The sequence below is a fragment of the Antedon bifida genome, chromosome 7, assembly GCF_963402885.1.
Source record: "Antedon bifida chromosome 7, ecAntBifi1.1, whole genome shotgun sequence".
Classification (NCBI taxonomy): domain Eukaryota; kingdom Metazoa; phylum Echinodermata; class Crinoidea; order Comatulida; family Antedonidae; genus Antedon; species Antedon bifida.
In genome coordinates, this window is record NC_136232.1 from 18807834 (window position 1) to 18823812 (window position 15979).

At 32.8% G+C, this 15979-nt stretch overlaps 2 protein-coding genes across 4 annotated transcripts; one reads left to right on the forward strand and one right to left on the reverse strand.

The window, feature by feature from the left end:
* Positions 1-3321: 3321 nt before the first annotated feature.
* Positions 3322-10943, reverse strand: LOC144848039 (DNA-directed RNA polymerases I, II, and III subunit RPABC5). Of its 3 annotated transcripts, none has more exons than XM_078704709.1 (3): positions 10940-10943; positions 5238-5339; positions 3322-4312 (listed from the first exon to the last, which is right to left on the reverse strand). In XM_078704709.1, exons 2-3 carry the CDS (start codon positions 5330-5332, stop codon positions 4204-4206), a joined length of 204 nt encoding a protein of 67 aa, XP_078560835.1. In that variant the 5' UTR covers positions 5333-5339; positions 10940-10943; the 3' UTR covers positions 3322-4203. The 3 variants fall into 3 exon arrangements, with proteins under 3 accessions (XP_078560835.1, XP_078560833.1, XP_078560834.1); XM_078704707.1 differs by lacking the exon at positions 10940-10943 and adding an exon at positions 6025-6109; XM_078704708.1 differs by lacking the exon at positions 10940-10943 and adding an exon at positions 5974-6061.
* LOC144848036 (centriolar satellite-associated tubulin polyglutamylase complex regulator 1-like) lies at positions 6172-15774 on the forward strand. Its single transcript, XM_078704702.1, has 6 exons — positions 6172-6296; positions 7716-7818; positions 9627-9757; positions 10254-10424; positions 11112-11313; positions 13730-15774. Exons 1-6 carry the CDS (start codon positions 6245-6247, stop codon positions 13905-13907), a joined length of 837 nt encoding a protein of 278 aa, XP_078560828.1. The 5' UTR covers positions 6172-6244; the 3' UTR covers positions 13908-15774.
* The last annotated feature ends 205 nt before the right edge of the window (positions 15775-15979 follow it).

Sequence of the window (15979 nt, forward strand, 5' to 3'; positions counted from 1 at the left end):
AATAAATGAATAAATATATATTTTCTACTGTTTGTATCAATTTTGATCTGATTTTGCTTTAATCCTGGAGGGTACTTTGGATAACTTAAAATAAAATTATTCCTGTCCACTCAGGCAGCACTTGCCAGTTCTTATACTATGACGTTATCCAAATTCCGTCACTTGCACTGATAAAGAGCTAGTGTTGCCCGAAAGCTCTGCTAACTTTTCTGGCTGTTTTACTTTATCGTTTTGATTTAGCTTTTCGCTTTTTTTTGTATCTCCGTTGAGATCCAGCTACTGATACCCACAGCATTGTCATTTTTTCAGTAATTTGTATTTGGATTTATATATATATATATATATATACCACCTAGGTTGCCTCCATTACGGGCTATTATTGAGAAACATATGCCCATTCGACAGTCCACAGAACGTCTCAGGACTGTTTTTCCGGAACCACCCATTATTGCATTTCGTAAACCTCCCAAACTTCGTGATATAATTATTAGTCAGATCCAAATTTAAGAGTGAAATTAACTCTCATGTTAATGAGCGTACTGAAAAATCCATACATCAAATTTGAATTGCGACAGAACGCTACAAGATGATTTTGTACTAGCAGCTGTTATTAAGTCAGCAGATAATTTAAATATTCATGTCCTTGTTCTACAAAAGGCTAGAAGACTAGGAAACGGTATTTTAGAGTTTGACGATGAGTCAATAAAAGGCTGGCAGCTTATATGGAGTGGATACAAGAGACGAAAAGAACATGGAGTTGCCATTATATGTGCACCACATGTGAAGATTGAAGAGCACTCAGAGCATTTACAAGCTAGGATAGCTTCTGTTAAAGTAACCTTGAAAGGATGAAACTGTCGATTATGAATTGTTATGCACCCATTGAAACCAGTAAGGAGTCTGAGAAAACGGTGTTCTACAAGTCGTACCATCGTAAACTTCAACTCGTCCCTCACACTTATTGCCGCCGCCCACAAGTCTGATGTCTACTATAAGCATGAAACAAATAAAGTATTGAAAAGAGTTACTAAACTTTTAGGAGAAAGACGATCTTTTAAATGGGACCAAGTAGAAGAAATTTTAATAAGGGATGTAATTTATGTTTATATTTTTATTTAATTCAATTGCGTATAAAATCTAGTCTTAAAATTAAAGTAGGCCTAGTGTTCAGACAAATTCCTCAGACAAATTCAATTAAAGGGACATTCTCTGGCGTTTGAATTTATTTAATCTTCTTTATTTTAGACCAACTCTTAATTAGTTTAATGGTCAGTGAACTGCTTTTTAGTATACATCATCAAATAAAATTAATTTTATTTTGTCGATACTATAAGTTTTTATACACAATTAAGAGTAAGTTTTTGGGCCTCCTAATTAGCTTCATAAAAGTTTACTTTATAATTATTTATATACAGTAGGCCTATGTAAGATTACTAGACTTACTTGACATGCACAACTGTATATCAATCCATTGTGATTTGATTATCTATTGTTTTTAACATTGAAAATAAATAAATAAAAATGTACAAGTTAAAAGCAGTTATGTAGTAAGGTGTTTTAGCCACTGCCTAATGTCTTACTCTCTTATTCAAGTCTAATTGACTATTAGAAATGGCATGCATGCTCAATCTGAGGATTGTATCTTTCTTGAAACTATTATCTTAGACAAGGCCATACATGGTTGCAGTCGCGTATGGTTGCAGTCGCGTGCTAAGTTAGTGTTTACCACCAACCGACCGACCGATCGACCAACAGGCCGACATAGTGAACCATAGAATAAAAATATTTAACTACGGAACAATTGAACGAAAGTAAAAATAAATATTATAAAACAATACTTATGGTTTTTAAAAACGCAAGAAAGTAAGTAGGCTTAATACCTAGATTTCCCAGTATCTAGCAAATATTCCGTAATAAAAAAATGGCATCACAGACCACAACCTCAGCGTACATGATACACCACATTTGGATACACATGTGATTCTGTATTACGGATTTTAATTTATATGATTTTGATATGATACTGAAGAAATATTGTCGTATGTGGAGAAACAGCATTGATAATCGATAATGTAAAAAAACTACGGTACCAGAATAGCTAGATAACGGCAATAATATCACGATGGTGATGAACATCTTCCTTCACATCTATACACGGTATCTGAGTAATCGAACTCTATTAAATCACCCCAATTTATGAGAAACATCTTCAAGATAAACTTTAGCAATGTGGTAAATTTTGATATATTACTTCACCAGATGTATTCAATTAAGATGTCACCTGACAGATGCAGGCCTAATGGTTAATGTCAATATTCATTGTTTTCATAATGCCAACAATATTACATTGGATGTATACGTATAGGAAGTTGATGAACTTTAAGTTGATTAACTTTCCTCAATATATATGTTACCAATATCCTACTTCACCATCATCATCAGAAAACATTTATTTCCGAAAAAAAAATGGTAGGCAAGATGATTTACTTTAATTGCCTGATCGTCCTTCGGATAGGGCTTAAAGACGTTGGTTCAGTGTACATAGTGTACGTTAAAGAACTTTGTACACTTTTAAAAAAGAGTAGGGGATGGACTCCCAGTGTGCTGATTTTAGTAGACGCTTCAGATGGCTGCTGTGGGTCCATAGATGACCTAATCCGAATTTCTTCAGTTTCCAGTCAAGCCTGAGGACGATAATTATTACAATTACTGTGTAGATGTGTACTCTATTTTAATAGTTATTATTATAGTTTTAGATTTAACATTTGTATCTGCGTCAATATTGCTCGCATACGCACAACCTAAATACAAGTTCGTATACAATTGGTTGAGCCAATATCAAACAATTTGTGTCATTTTTCTGACACGTCTCTAACGTTGGTTTAATGTTTCCCACATGCAAAAATAACAAAATTACTATTTTCGAAGTCGGAAATTTTCAGTTCGGCGACTATGTGTTGATTATGAAGGTGCGACAAAAATGATACCTGTGACAACACACTTCAGTAAAATGTGAAACCAGTGCCCATGTGGTCTATTGATGTATACAATAGACCACATATATATGGCCGACGTCTGTCGTGAACGACATTGGCAATTAGTTTTACATTCTTCTGAATGAATGATGTATGAAACTAAGCCATGACTGTTAAAGCATCTTGATTGGTCCTAACATTCTCTCGTCCAGTGCCCACCTTTACCAGAGGAAAGGCATGGGCAAATACGTCTGAGCAAGATACTAGATGCAGGAACTGCCATAAGAGTCAGCAGTGCTGATTTAAAATGTCCAACGTGATCCCAGGTCTATATACAGCACCCGATAGTAAGAAGAACAACAATTTAATTCTACAAGGTTTTTATTTAAAAAGAATTGCGAATTGTACCATGACAATTCTACTGTACTTTCCCAGTTTAATCTGTTGAATAAACTGGTGCGAATTATTCAAACCAATGCAATCTAACAGGACACTGAGTTCGCCTTGCTAAGATAGCAAACTTGTACAGTCTTTTGATCTTATGTCTGGCTGCGACAAATAAGGACAGTACTGTACAGTGTCTGTTAAGGAACATGGAACTGATGTCGCAGCCACAGATAAACCCCTTTGTTAGATTGCCTTATTCAAACCAACCAGGCACAAAGCAACATAAAGTGGCTAGCCTGTAGATGTTTTTTAAAACTCTAAGCTATTCTTAAATTGAGCCATGATGATTCAGTCATGACAAGCAATCTTTTCTGACAAGCAGAAGGATACAACAACCTACTGAACAGAATGGCTTATAAAAGGATGCAATGACGAATTTATCTATTTCCATCTTGGAAGTTCAGTATTAATATACAGTTAGGTCTGCACTGCTTGCAAAATGTTTTGAGTCGAATATTTATTTGAAATTTTATATGGCTGTTTGACTATTAGCACCAGCCATCAATATCACAGCCATCTCTAAAGACATTTCTGGATGGTTGGTGGTTGACTACAGTATGTTTTTACCAAGTTTTTAGTCCATAATATTTACAAATTCAAAAAACTGAGCTTTGTCTTCTTTTATGCAAGACTCTTTTTCTTTTTTCTCACAAAAGTTGCAGGATTTCAAACAAACAGTGTACAATTTATGTGGAATGTAGTGAGATCTAAAAACTTTACTCTCTCTGTCTCCAGTTTCACATTTAATTTTATTATAGTTTTTCAAACAGCATAGATCACATCATTTTTCGAGTGGAGCATAGTTGAGTAGTTTTTCAATCAAATCCACATGAGCCAGTAACATTCTTCTACAACAGTATCTCTTCAGTCCTAAGGCGTCGAGCGCATCACTGTAAGAAAAAGCAATTCAAACTTTCAATTCATACCCATGACTGTTATTTTCAAATATGAAGAAAAAAAAAGATGTTAAAGATGTATTGTCCCTTGAAACACAAAAAAATGAAGGTCAAAATATTCTAAATTTAAATTGGCCATATCAAAGTAATATTAAAGTTATTCACTTTAAGTCGAAAATTCGAACCAAAAGCAACAAGTTTACGTAATTAACAGGTAAATTAGTTTGATTACATTTCGTCTGGAAAATCGTTGCGAGCGAAAGTAAACAAAGATTTCAAACCACGAGTACGCATTATGCATATGCTAATTAGGATTGTTTACAACTCGTCACGATTGAGAAGGTATTTTCACACAGATCGTGAGGAAGTTTTATGATTATGCATACAGAGTAGCCAAACAAGCGCGTTTCATTATGGGGTATGTTTTGATCGAAAACTTTGACTGGAAGTCAGAGTTATTTTTTTAACAAAAAAACGTCTGTATTTCAGTTAAATGATTTTTTTTTCGACAAATTTTTGGTGATAGTTAATAACTATTATGATACTTCAAATTGACCCACTTTTTTCGAAATCTGTTATTTTTTATTTTTTTGGAATTAGTCAAAGGGACAATACATCTTTAACATTTGATATACAGTACTCTTATTTTGTTCAATCTGAATTTGATCCTTGTTGCATTGTTGTGAAACATATTATGCACAGTGCAAGTGAGTTAACCAATCACAAGCGACAGTCCGGATGATTGTTTGCAATATGATTGGTCATGCAGTGTGGTTACGTCCTTACGTTCAAGTGGGAACCAAGCTTTAGAACAAGAATTTAATGATGATTCAAGCAAGTATTAGTTGTAATAGTGTAAACTATGTATACTATACTAGATTTTGAACAGATTCAAACATATGTGTGATACAATACTTACCCTTCTGAATATTCAGCTTGTAGAAGTCCTAGGTAGGCCTCCCATTTGTTACCAACCACCTTTCCACAGGTGAAACAGCGCACTGGAATTATCATTTTTATACTTTTAAAGAAAAAAAATGTGCAAGTTGAGAATACTGTAAGTGGGTGCAAAACAATTTATTTTAAAACCAATGAAAAGGAATGGCAGAAGTTAATTTGGTTGGTGACAATGGCTTAGTTAGGCTGTTTTTTTTTGTGCTTTCCTGGCAGCTAGTGACTGTCTATGATTTTATATTTTCTTCTTGCGTCGTGTTTGTTTAATTTTTTGATTTGTATTATATTTTGTAAAATGTATCTTTTGCCTGAATATTTAAATAATAATAATTAATAATGGTATTTTTGTATTGTCTCATTATAAATTATCATTCTTTTTTATTGTATTGTTTTACCATTGATAGAAACTAATAAATGTTGAATTATTATTATTATTATAACAAAAAGTAAGTAGTTAGTTAGGAGGCTACTAGTAGTAAAAAAAAGTAGCGCCTAGCTATCTATGCCTAGGTTAGTTGCCTCTCTCCCTCTAGTAGTAGTAGGCCTTGCCCTGGCCTGGGGAGATTCAGTCGGTTAGACTTTATATAGAGAGGCTAGGCTAGCCTTGCTAGCTAGTTAGGCTAGCCAGGGCCTAGCTTTCTAGTAGGATCATTAAGAGGCAGGCCCCATAAAATCAATCGTTTAATATAATATAAGGCTACACTCTTCTTCCTACAAAGGTTAAATTAGTAAAATAATCGCACCAAACATACAAACTAGGCCTATGATCAACTTCAAATCTTCGTTTCGAATTAACAACAAAACGTGTTTAAACAAACTCCGCTCGACTCTTTCGTCATCTAGTAGCTCCCTCTACCGTCCTTGTGTCAGTTCTCTATTAAATTAAACACGGCATCGCCGCCGTATGATAAAAGGGATCAACAACCTGGCTAGGCCTAGCTAGCTAGCCTGGCAAATATTATAATTATTACAATGGCATTGCGTTCCACAGACAGATTTGTGCTTTCTGCTGAAGAGTATTTAGGTAAATACAAACCTTTATTTTGCTAGTTATGCATCGCCTATCTTCTTAATCTTCTGTCTCTTCTCGTCTAGGCCTAGGCCGGAGAGGCCTAGCCTAGGCCTAGGCCTACTAGGCTATAGCCTATAGGCTAGGCCTAAGGTAGGACCGGCTAGGCCCCTAATTAAATAAGTAGCCTACTAGCCTAGGGCCTAGGTCTATTTTTTTTATATCTCTATTATAGGGGCTATGATGATCAACTGTCCAGTAGGCCTCTGGTGTGTCCGTTTGCTAAAGGTACGGTAAAATTGCATTACAACATAATCAGCCAATGATGGGGTGCTGGTACGGATCCGCTGGTACGTGTGTCTTCTTCCACTCTACCTATAATATTGTGGTGGTGTTACTGTTAGGATTAGTTCGCTGAAGTAGGGTGAAATCATGGTATACACTACATTAGCTTATCCAGGGCCGCGTGTATATGAATATGGACGCTCCTAACTTGACCCTCTATATACAGCACCCGCCACTATTTATAGATGGTCTCCCATCCAGAACGCAACCGGGCCCAACGTTGCTTAACTTCGCTGATCTGACGAGAACCGGTGTTTCAACACAGTATGGCCATATGTGTGTGACGTCATCGTATAGGATTTTGGATTTTTTTCATATCGCGCAAACATGACAGTGATCAACCGCTTAACATTTTCTTTATGCTTCATTTATCGGTATTATCGCCAAAATAAAGTTGATTTTATTTCTAGAATACAGAAAACCGAAAAAAGGCCTTTACCAAATGAAAGTTAGGATAACAGTACCGTAACTTTAGCCATGGCGATTTATTTCATATTTAAACATTGAATCTTATGCCGCGCCAGTGCAATAAAATCCTTGACGTGCAATTTTTGTGCGTAGTGCAGGAAAATCCTTGCAATTTCTAATCGCAATGCAAAATATTCAAAGGCCTTGCCATGAAGGCCTATTATGGCTGGGCAATTTGTAAGAATTGGGCAATTTGTAAGAATTGAGCAAGTAAAACTGTTTTTAAAATTTGAATATGACATACTGTACTGTAACATGTCCATGAGTCTCTCTCAGTATTTCTCTCATTTTCTTTTGTTGTTTAACCATATAATGAATATCTTTATTAACCCTAACTTACCATGAGATAAATGCTGTTCTTGCCTAAATGTGCATGTTATACGCACATTGAATCTAAACACACATTTCAATTGAAAATTTCAAACTGCGCCTAAGTATTTCAGTATATTTTAAACCATTACAAAGCTCAAGAATACCCTTGTGCAATTTCAAATTGCGCATAACATGCACACTAAAATATGAAAACCTTGAATGTAACTGGATGAGCTTAGGCCTAAAGAAACATCTATCTTGGCCTTGTATGTATTTTTATATTTTTAAAGCCACATCATTTTCTTTCAGACAAACATCAAATTTTAGTGTATGTTGAAGATGCAGTTCATCAACTGCTGGAACTGAAAGAAGAAAATTCAAAGATAAATATATCAAAGTTCTTCACTGAATAGTAAGTCCTTATACTGTATGCAAGATCACAGCCAACCATTCATTATTTTCGGTATGATGGACTGCACGTCTAATATATAATTTTAAATTGACAGAGTTGACTGTTCCACTAGTTGTATTGATGATACAACAGAATAAAGGCACACAGTTGAATTTGCCAATATAAAATAAGGAATTAGGCACACGGGTGACGGTGGCAATAGAAAACATTAAATTACATCTATACAGTTTCATTATTTTACTGTTGTTTATTGTAATACAGTAATGTTACGTATAAACGCCCATTTACACTAGGGCGATAACGATCGACGATAAAAAGATAAATGCATTTTTCATAACTAAAACTAAAGAATTAAAAACAATTTCATCCTAGAACTATAGGATTATCATCTATGCTGCTTTTGATGAAAATAATATTTCCACACGTCCAATCAAATGACTTCATGATTAGTAAGAGCAATAATATCGTTACAATACAATGATTTTATTGTTTTTATTGATCATGACATCATTTTATTGGATTTAAAAAAATATTAACTTTATCAAATACAGCATTTATGATTATCCGGTAGTTCTAGAACGAAAAACTATCTATTTATTGACGATCGTTATCGCCCTAGTGTAAATGGGCCTTAAGAGTGACTATTCTCATTTCTTTCAATCATTCATTCGGTGACCAAATAAATATATTTAAAGATGTATTGTCCCTTTGACTATTTCCAAAAAAAATTTTTTTTTAATATTTCGAAAAAAAGTGGGTCATTTTGAAGTATCATAATAGTTATTAACTTTCACCAAAAATTAGTAAAAAAAAAAAATTTAACTGAAATACAGACGTTTTTTTGTTCAAAAAATAACTTTGACTTCCAGTCAAAGTTTTCGATCAAAACATATCTCATAATGCAACGCGCTTGTTTGGCTACTCTGTATGCATAATCATAAAACTTCCTCGCGATCTGTGTGAAAACACCTTCTCAACCGTGAATAGTTGTAAACAATCCTAATTAGCATCATGCATAATGCATACTCGTGGTTTGAAATCTTTGTTTACTTTCGCTCGTGACGATTTTCCAGACGAAATGTAATCAAATTAGTTTACCTGTTAATTACGTAAACTTGTTGTTTTTGGCTCGAATTTTCGACTTAAGGTGAATAACTTTAATATTACTTTGATATGGCCAATTTAAATTTAGAATATTTTTTTTTTCATTTTTTGTGTTTCAAGGGACAATACACCTTTAAAGATGTATTGTCCCTTGAAACACAAAAGAATGAAGGTCAAAATATTCTAAATTTAAATTGGTCATATCAAAGTAATATTAAAGTTATTCACTTTAAGTCGAAAATTCGAGCCAAAAGCAACAAGATTACGTAATTAACAGGTAAATTAGTTTGATTACATTTCGTCTTGAAAATCGTCGCAAGCGAAAGTAAACAAAGATTTTAAACCACGAGTACGCATTACGGATATGCTAATTATGATTGTTTACAACTCGTCACGGTTGAGAAGGTATTTTTACAAAGATCGTGAGGAAGTTTTATGATTATGCATACAGAGTAGCCAAACAAGCGCGTTTCATTATGGGATATGTTTTGATCGAAAACTTTGACTGGGTGGAAGTCAAAGTTATTTTTTAAACACAAAAACGTCTGTATTTCAGTTAAATGATTTTTTTTTCAACACATTTTTGGTGAAAGTTAATAACTATTATGATACTTCAAAATGACCCACCTTTTTTCGAAATCTATTATTTTTTATTTTTTTGGAATTAGTCAAAGGGACAATATTATAATGTTGCGTTTCTTTAGTTTTCAGAGTGTTCAAAGTGGAACACATACACTTTATCATGAATTTGAATTCATTCAAAAAACATCCCATAACAGAGCTTCATTTATACATACTTTTTGGAAATGTTATAAATATATTGGACGAAATGGCGGTGAGTACAAACTTGGGGTTGGAAGTTGCCAGTGATCTTAAAGGCATTATTTCAAGACTGTTTTTTACTGTTTATTTGCGTACTTCAACGTTGATTTCGATTTCAACTCTTAACTTTCAAATGCTCATAAGATTTAAAGACATTCAAATTTGATTAATGATGATATTTAGTTCAATTTAAAATTTTCAAAAAGTAAAGTGACTATAATATATATTGTTTGTCTATATGAAAACCACATTGCTTTTTTTCTTTATGTTGTCGTCTTTACTTACAACTTAAAAATGTGTGTAAGGTCCATGCTTTTTGGCTATTTATATTTGAATTATACATTACACAGTAACAATGCATTCTTTTAAAATGAAAACTTAATTATTTTAGTTCAATCCTTTATTTTGGAATCTCTGATCTATAGAAAATGACATAATTACATATTAAAAATCAATTAAATTTCTCTGCCAATCTGAAATATAAATTGATTATTTTTGTTTTTCCACAGATTTGCTGAATGTAAAGGAATACCATTCATTGCTGTGTATACTGTGTGCTGACTTTCCATTAGAAGTTGTACAGAGAACAGCTCGCATCATATTCATGGAAGACGCCCTCAACTCCCTCATGTCCTTTGCAGATTTTCTATTTGCCTTTCAAATTCAATTTTACTATTGTGGTAAGCTAATGATATACATATATAAGATTGGATAGTGATCATCAATGTACTGTACCTCAAGGGTTTGTATAATTGACTTGTAGGTGGGTGACATCATGAAGGCTTCCTTTTGGTGTCAACAGTTATTAGCCAGGAGGATTGGTGTATGGCCTATCCTACTGTATGTCAGGCCTGGGAGGGGTAGTTTAGCCAGTTTTACCAATTGCATGGTAGTGTGCGTAATTGACTTTTCCAATTTAATACCATATTGTATAGTACATTTAGTCATGCTGAAATAGATTTTTTGTTTGATTTGTGCATGTACAGTAATACAGATATCGTGAGTCTGAGAGCAATATGGTATAATTGAAAAAGATATCGCTCTAGCATGGGCAATCCATATTGCTTATATCCTAGACAAGATACTAGTTGTCCTTCAAATGGGATGTGAAAATGTTGGTACAGGTGTACATACATTAACAATTAAATAAAAATATCGAGAGATAGCAGATATTGCTGATTTAAAACATGCAGTTTATGATAAACAATCAATTTTTCTTCAAACTACATACACAGGAAAACATTTTTATATTAAAACGTATAAATATATAATGGATAAAAAGGAAGGAGAGGAAAGGCAACTCGAGTTCTACTTGAAAACATTATGATACTGATAATCAAATATTAAACTTTCTTTTGGCAAAGTAGAATTCTTAATTGAGTGTTCAAGTGTTTACCAAAGACTGCTAAACACAACGATGAGCCCAAGAGAAGCAGTAGTTGTACCAAGTGAGAGTTCCTCACCAAAGCAGCAACAGAGACCAGCAGCAGTTGAATCACAGGCAGATGGTATTGATGCCAACATGTTTCTAGATGCTCTCAAGCATGCTTGCCAGTCTGCCAATTTCAGGTAGAGTATTCTTTATTCATCCAGGATGTAGAATGAGGTGGGTGGGGTGGGGATAGGCCCAGAGAGCCTATGATTGTAAGTGCTGAACTAAACCAATGTTTTATATTTTGCATTTCTGAAATTTAGGATTTGGCCCTAACTGACTACCGCTCTCCCACTTTCCTTAGGTCCACCTATCAATCCTTTTATTGCATCAAGTAAACAATGATAAAGTTAAATAAAAAAATAAACAGTTGACGGAAACAATTAACAAATTTTTAAATTTTAATCACTTTTTTACCTCATTTATACTGTAAATGAAGTTGACAATTAGGTCAATTAAAATATTTATACCATTTGAAGAAAAAATATACTGTACAAACTAAATTGTTATTAGGAACCATGGTTTATGAATCATTTATCATTCATCCAGGTATTTCTATCTTAATCGGGGCCATGTCAAAATGATTCTACTGTAGTTACTGCAGTAACTACATTTTGTTTGCTCTTTACTCTTCCCTGCTAAGACATAATTTTAAAATAAAATTTGTGTTAATTTTGTAGATTGATTACAATTTTGACAAAATATGATTCTTCTGTATAACTTTTCAGAAGTGTATATTTTTGTACACTTCTTCATTTATATTTCATAAGTGTCAGAATATCAATATTACAGTAGCAATATGTTAATCTTATATAGTACTTAATGCTTTTCTAAAGCACTTTACATTATTCCGGTCATTGTATGTACACCTCCATAATTTAATATGCAGCTAGTAATCAGTGCAATAAATAGTTAATGTTACAAGGAACCATTCCTAAATTATTCAAATGCAGTAACTACAGTCTGTTTACTCACTTATTGAAGTGTGCCTCATGAACTTTTACATTGATACATAGAGATATTGTTCACTATATTCAGTGGCGTAACAGCTCTGGCTAAACATATAGGTCAAACCATAGAAATATTATAATACTGTATCTCTATGGGCAAACTGTGGTACTTTTGTTTATTATGCATGCATTGACAAAAAAGGGATAGGCCCAAAATGTCTTATTTAGCATTAAAAAGTAGGTTAAGGTAATGCTGGAAGTTTATACAGGAAAATCTCAATTAGGACTGCATAAAATGTTAGATTTTAAGTAACAATCTGTTTCCAAGATTGAAATATGTTTGAGGTGTTCTGTATGTATGCACCCTAGCCCTATCAACTACTTTCGGCTGGTGGATGGAAGTAAGAAGACTTGCGAGGTGGATTTCATCCATTTCCCACTTCACAGAGCCATTTTCAGAGCACCCTCTTCAAACTAGAAAGGGAAAACTATAAATTACTATAGAGGGCTCAGGTCTCTTTACATGAATATACATTATAATGCAAAATATAATAAAATTCAGTCTTCACAAAACAAAAAATATACGATTTCTCTATGATGCTCAACTACACAAATAATTTGGTTAATCAAAGTGATTTTTTATCATGTTTTTATTCGAAAACACTTAATTCAATCAAATATAGACCTAATAAAAAGCATAATAACAACTAAAATATTATTTTAAAAAAAACATTGAAACGAAACATGGTATAAAATCTGCAAACTACATATTTGTATCCTTAGCACAAGGAAAATTGTAAATTTGGATTGTCATTCCTGTGTTTTTAGAGCTTTGTTACGTCCTGCCATGTCAATTATCTTATCTCCTCTACAGTATAAGACTTTGCCTTTCTAACAATAACATGTTGAGGGTTCGCTACTCCATTGCTTACAATCCCATCCTACAATGCCTTTCGAAAATGTTACGCTTCGGAACAGAAGATTCTTGTGATGTTGCAGGTTCTAATCATATGTTGTTCAGTACATGTTGCAGTGATTAGGTGTTAACATAGATAATAAACCTAAATCATAAATACAGCATAAAACAAACCTCAAAATGGTATTAATACTGATATAATAATAATGATTATTTAGGGACAAACACCCCTATTTGTGGCAATACAGCATACCCTATTCAGGGGACACCCCTATTAAGGAGTCACTTTGTTGGGTCCTGACGGTGGATATTTAATAGTGGTTACTGTATAATGCACAAGAACTACTGATTATGCAGAATAACGATCCTGACCATTGTCTTTTTTGTGATGAACATAATGTATTTAATTATTTTGCGATACATTTATATAATTTATTACCAACTGTTTTAAAACATTCTTCCAATATTACTTCATTTAAATTATTAATTTGTTAAATGTAATATATTTTTTTTTATATTTTAATTTATATTATAAAGAGTTTAAGTAACAATAGATGTTTAGTCTTTATCATTTTAAAGTGGGCCCCTGGATATCAGCTGGCCTATAGGTTCACCTGGAAAGCTTACCCTCCCTAAATAAAGTGGAATTTAACAAATATATTAAAATTGAAATAATTGTTCTTTCAGTCATCCTGCTGTTACTTGTTTGGATGAGATACTTTCCAGTTCCAAACGAGTGTCTTTCTATGGGTTCCTAATGGCCCTTGCCAAATCACAGACAGTTAACGCTGAAATTGGCATCTTGCCAGCACGAGCTGACATCTCAGATGATATAGTATTCGATGAAAATCAACTGAAGCGATAGGTGCCTTACTGATTTTTTTAAGTCAAAGTTATTCACATTCATTGAATTTTTAAAAGCATTTGAGGTATTGTCCCCCAAAAACATGAAAAATGAAGATTGATAAAAATCAGACTTTAATGATGTCATTTGTCAGTGTTAATAAAGTTCTGCAGAAAAAAAATGAATAAAAAAGAATGATTTAACTTATAAAAACACAACATAAACAGTTACATTTAACTAAAAACCCATTGTCGGACAGGCAATTTTACAATTTTTTGGCTTTACATTACTATTTTTCAGTAAATAATTTGTCATAGTAAATAACTGTTAGATGACATTAAAATAGCATATTAAACAATTTTTTGTTTTTTTAATAATTTTTCAGGAGGAATAACATCTAAATAATTTTGAGTTGAACTATGGACCTATACATTTTTAACTGTATGGTTGAACATTTTAAAAGTTACTTTAAGAAATCAATTTTTTTGCCATTCTATTAAATCTGTACTGACGTCAGGTGTGCGGGAATGGTTTTTGAAATGGGGAAAGGTCAAGGTTCAAAGTCATATTGAAAGAATAATGAGGTACAAAGCACATAGTGTTAGGCTGGTTTATACACCTCTTACAATTCTGATTTTTAACCTACAGTGGAGGAGCTAGGCCTAGACTGCAATATGTGAAGAAGTACACTGGTGAGCACAAAGCCAAAATTTAATACCTTGCACCATGGAGTAGAGAATATTACTTGTACGACATACGATACGTTCACTTCACCGCTTACAATTTTGTAATGTTTTCTTTACTCTCTAAATCTAATCTGTCGTAGTAAGTATAGTGAATTTTGAAGTAATTATAACAACACTTTTTGAAAATTCAGTATAAAATTACAAATATTCTAGGATTTAATAATAGCTCTACAAGCATTGAGTATAATTTATAAACATACTTTTCAAAAACTCAATATTTGTCTGTTCTTCATTTCCCTCTATTGGCGTGAAATTATATAATTATTACCTAAACCTTAAGCATTGTGGTCTATGTAAGAGAACCATGATTGCATATTAACTATGTATATTATTGTTTATATTAAATTTTGTGTGAATAAAATAAAGCTTGCATTATTAACATAATTTTAACTAAATATTAAAAGATTTTAATTGTTTTTTATATTGTATATAATTTGTCTATTAATGGTATAATAATACATAATAACTACTGTATTAATCAAATGCAATTATAAAATTTATTTTTCTAATACCCTTTTCACATCTGCATAAATTGTTACAAGTTGTTACCAGGTTTGATCTGGTTTATTAGACGTTTTCACACACGCATACGCTAACCGTGGGAAATCAAGCATATTTACGCGCTATTTGATTACTATGATTGGTCAGCTTAATACCAGGGCAACAGACTTGCATGCAGTAACAACTTGGGACATTTTGGAACAAGAAAATTGTCTTTATACTATGCAAACCTGATTACCACTTGTTATATTTTGCAGGTGTGAAAAGGGTACTAGAGAAAAATTGTATTAATATGCAGCTACCATTTGAAATGCTAGTAGGAAACCTGTAGGACTTTTTAGCCCTATCCTTTAACAATGCCTGGTTAAATTCTTTGTTTATAGGTTTGATCAGTGTGTTTATGAGTATCTTGTTATTCCTGCATTTGCCTGGTTAGACAGTCGATAACTTGGAAATAGCCTTTTTAAATCCTACTAATTGCAAGAAAAGGTTTTTTTATATTTAATTACATTCTCACATTGTAAATTTTGCCATTTTTTATTGAATGAAGATACCTTATTTATTTACCTCACCAACTATATTTGTAAATATTGCTTCATGTGTGTTAGATAAATAAATGAAAAGATACTTTGTACTGAAAAGTTTACATACATGTTGTTAATCTTAAAATGTACACTCTTTTTATCTACAATCGGTTGAAGGCGATAAGAAATACAAACTAGAATTTAATTCGTCACTTTGACGAATTATAGGTGATCATTTTACTGAAATTATTTTTTTTTAAACATGCACGTACGTTAACATACGATCGGAAAATGTTGATGTATGCCATCCTATTATATACGC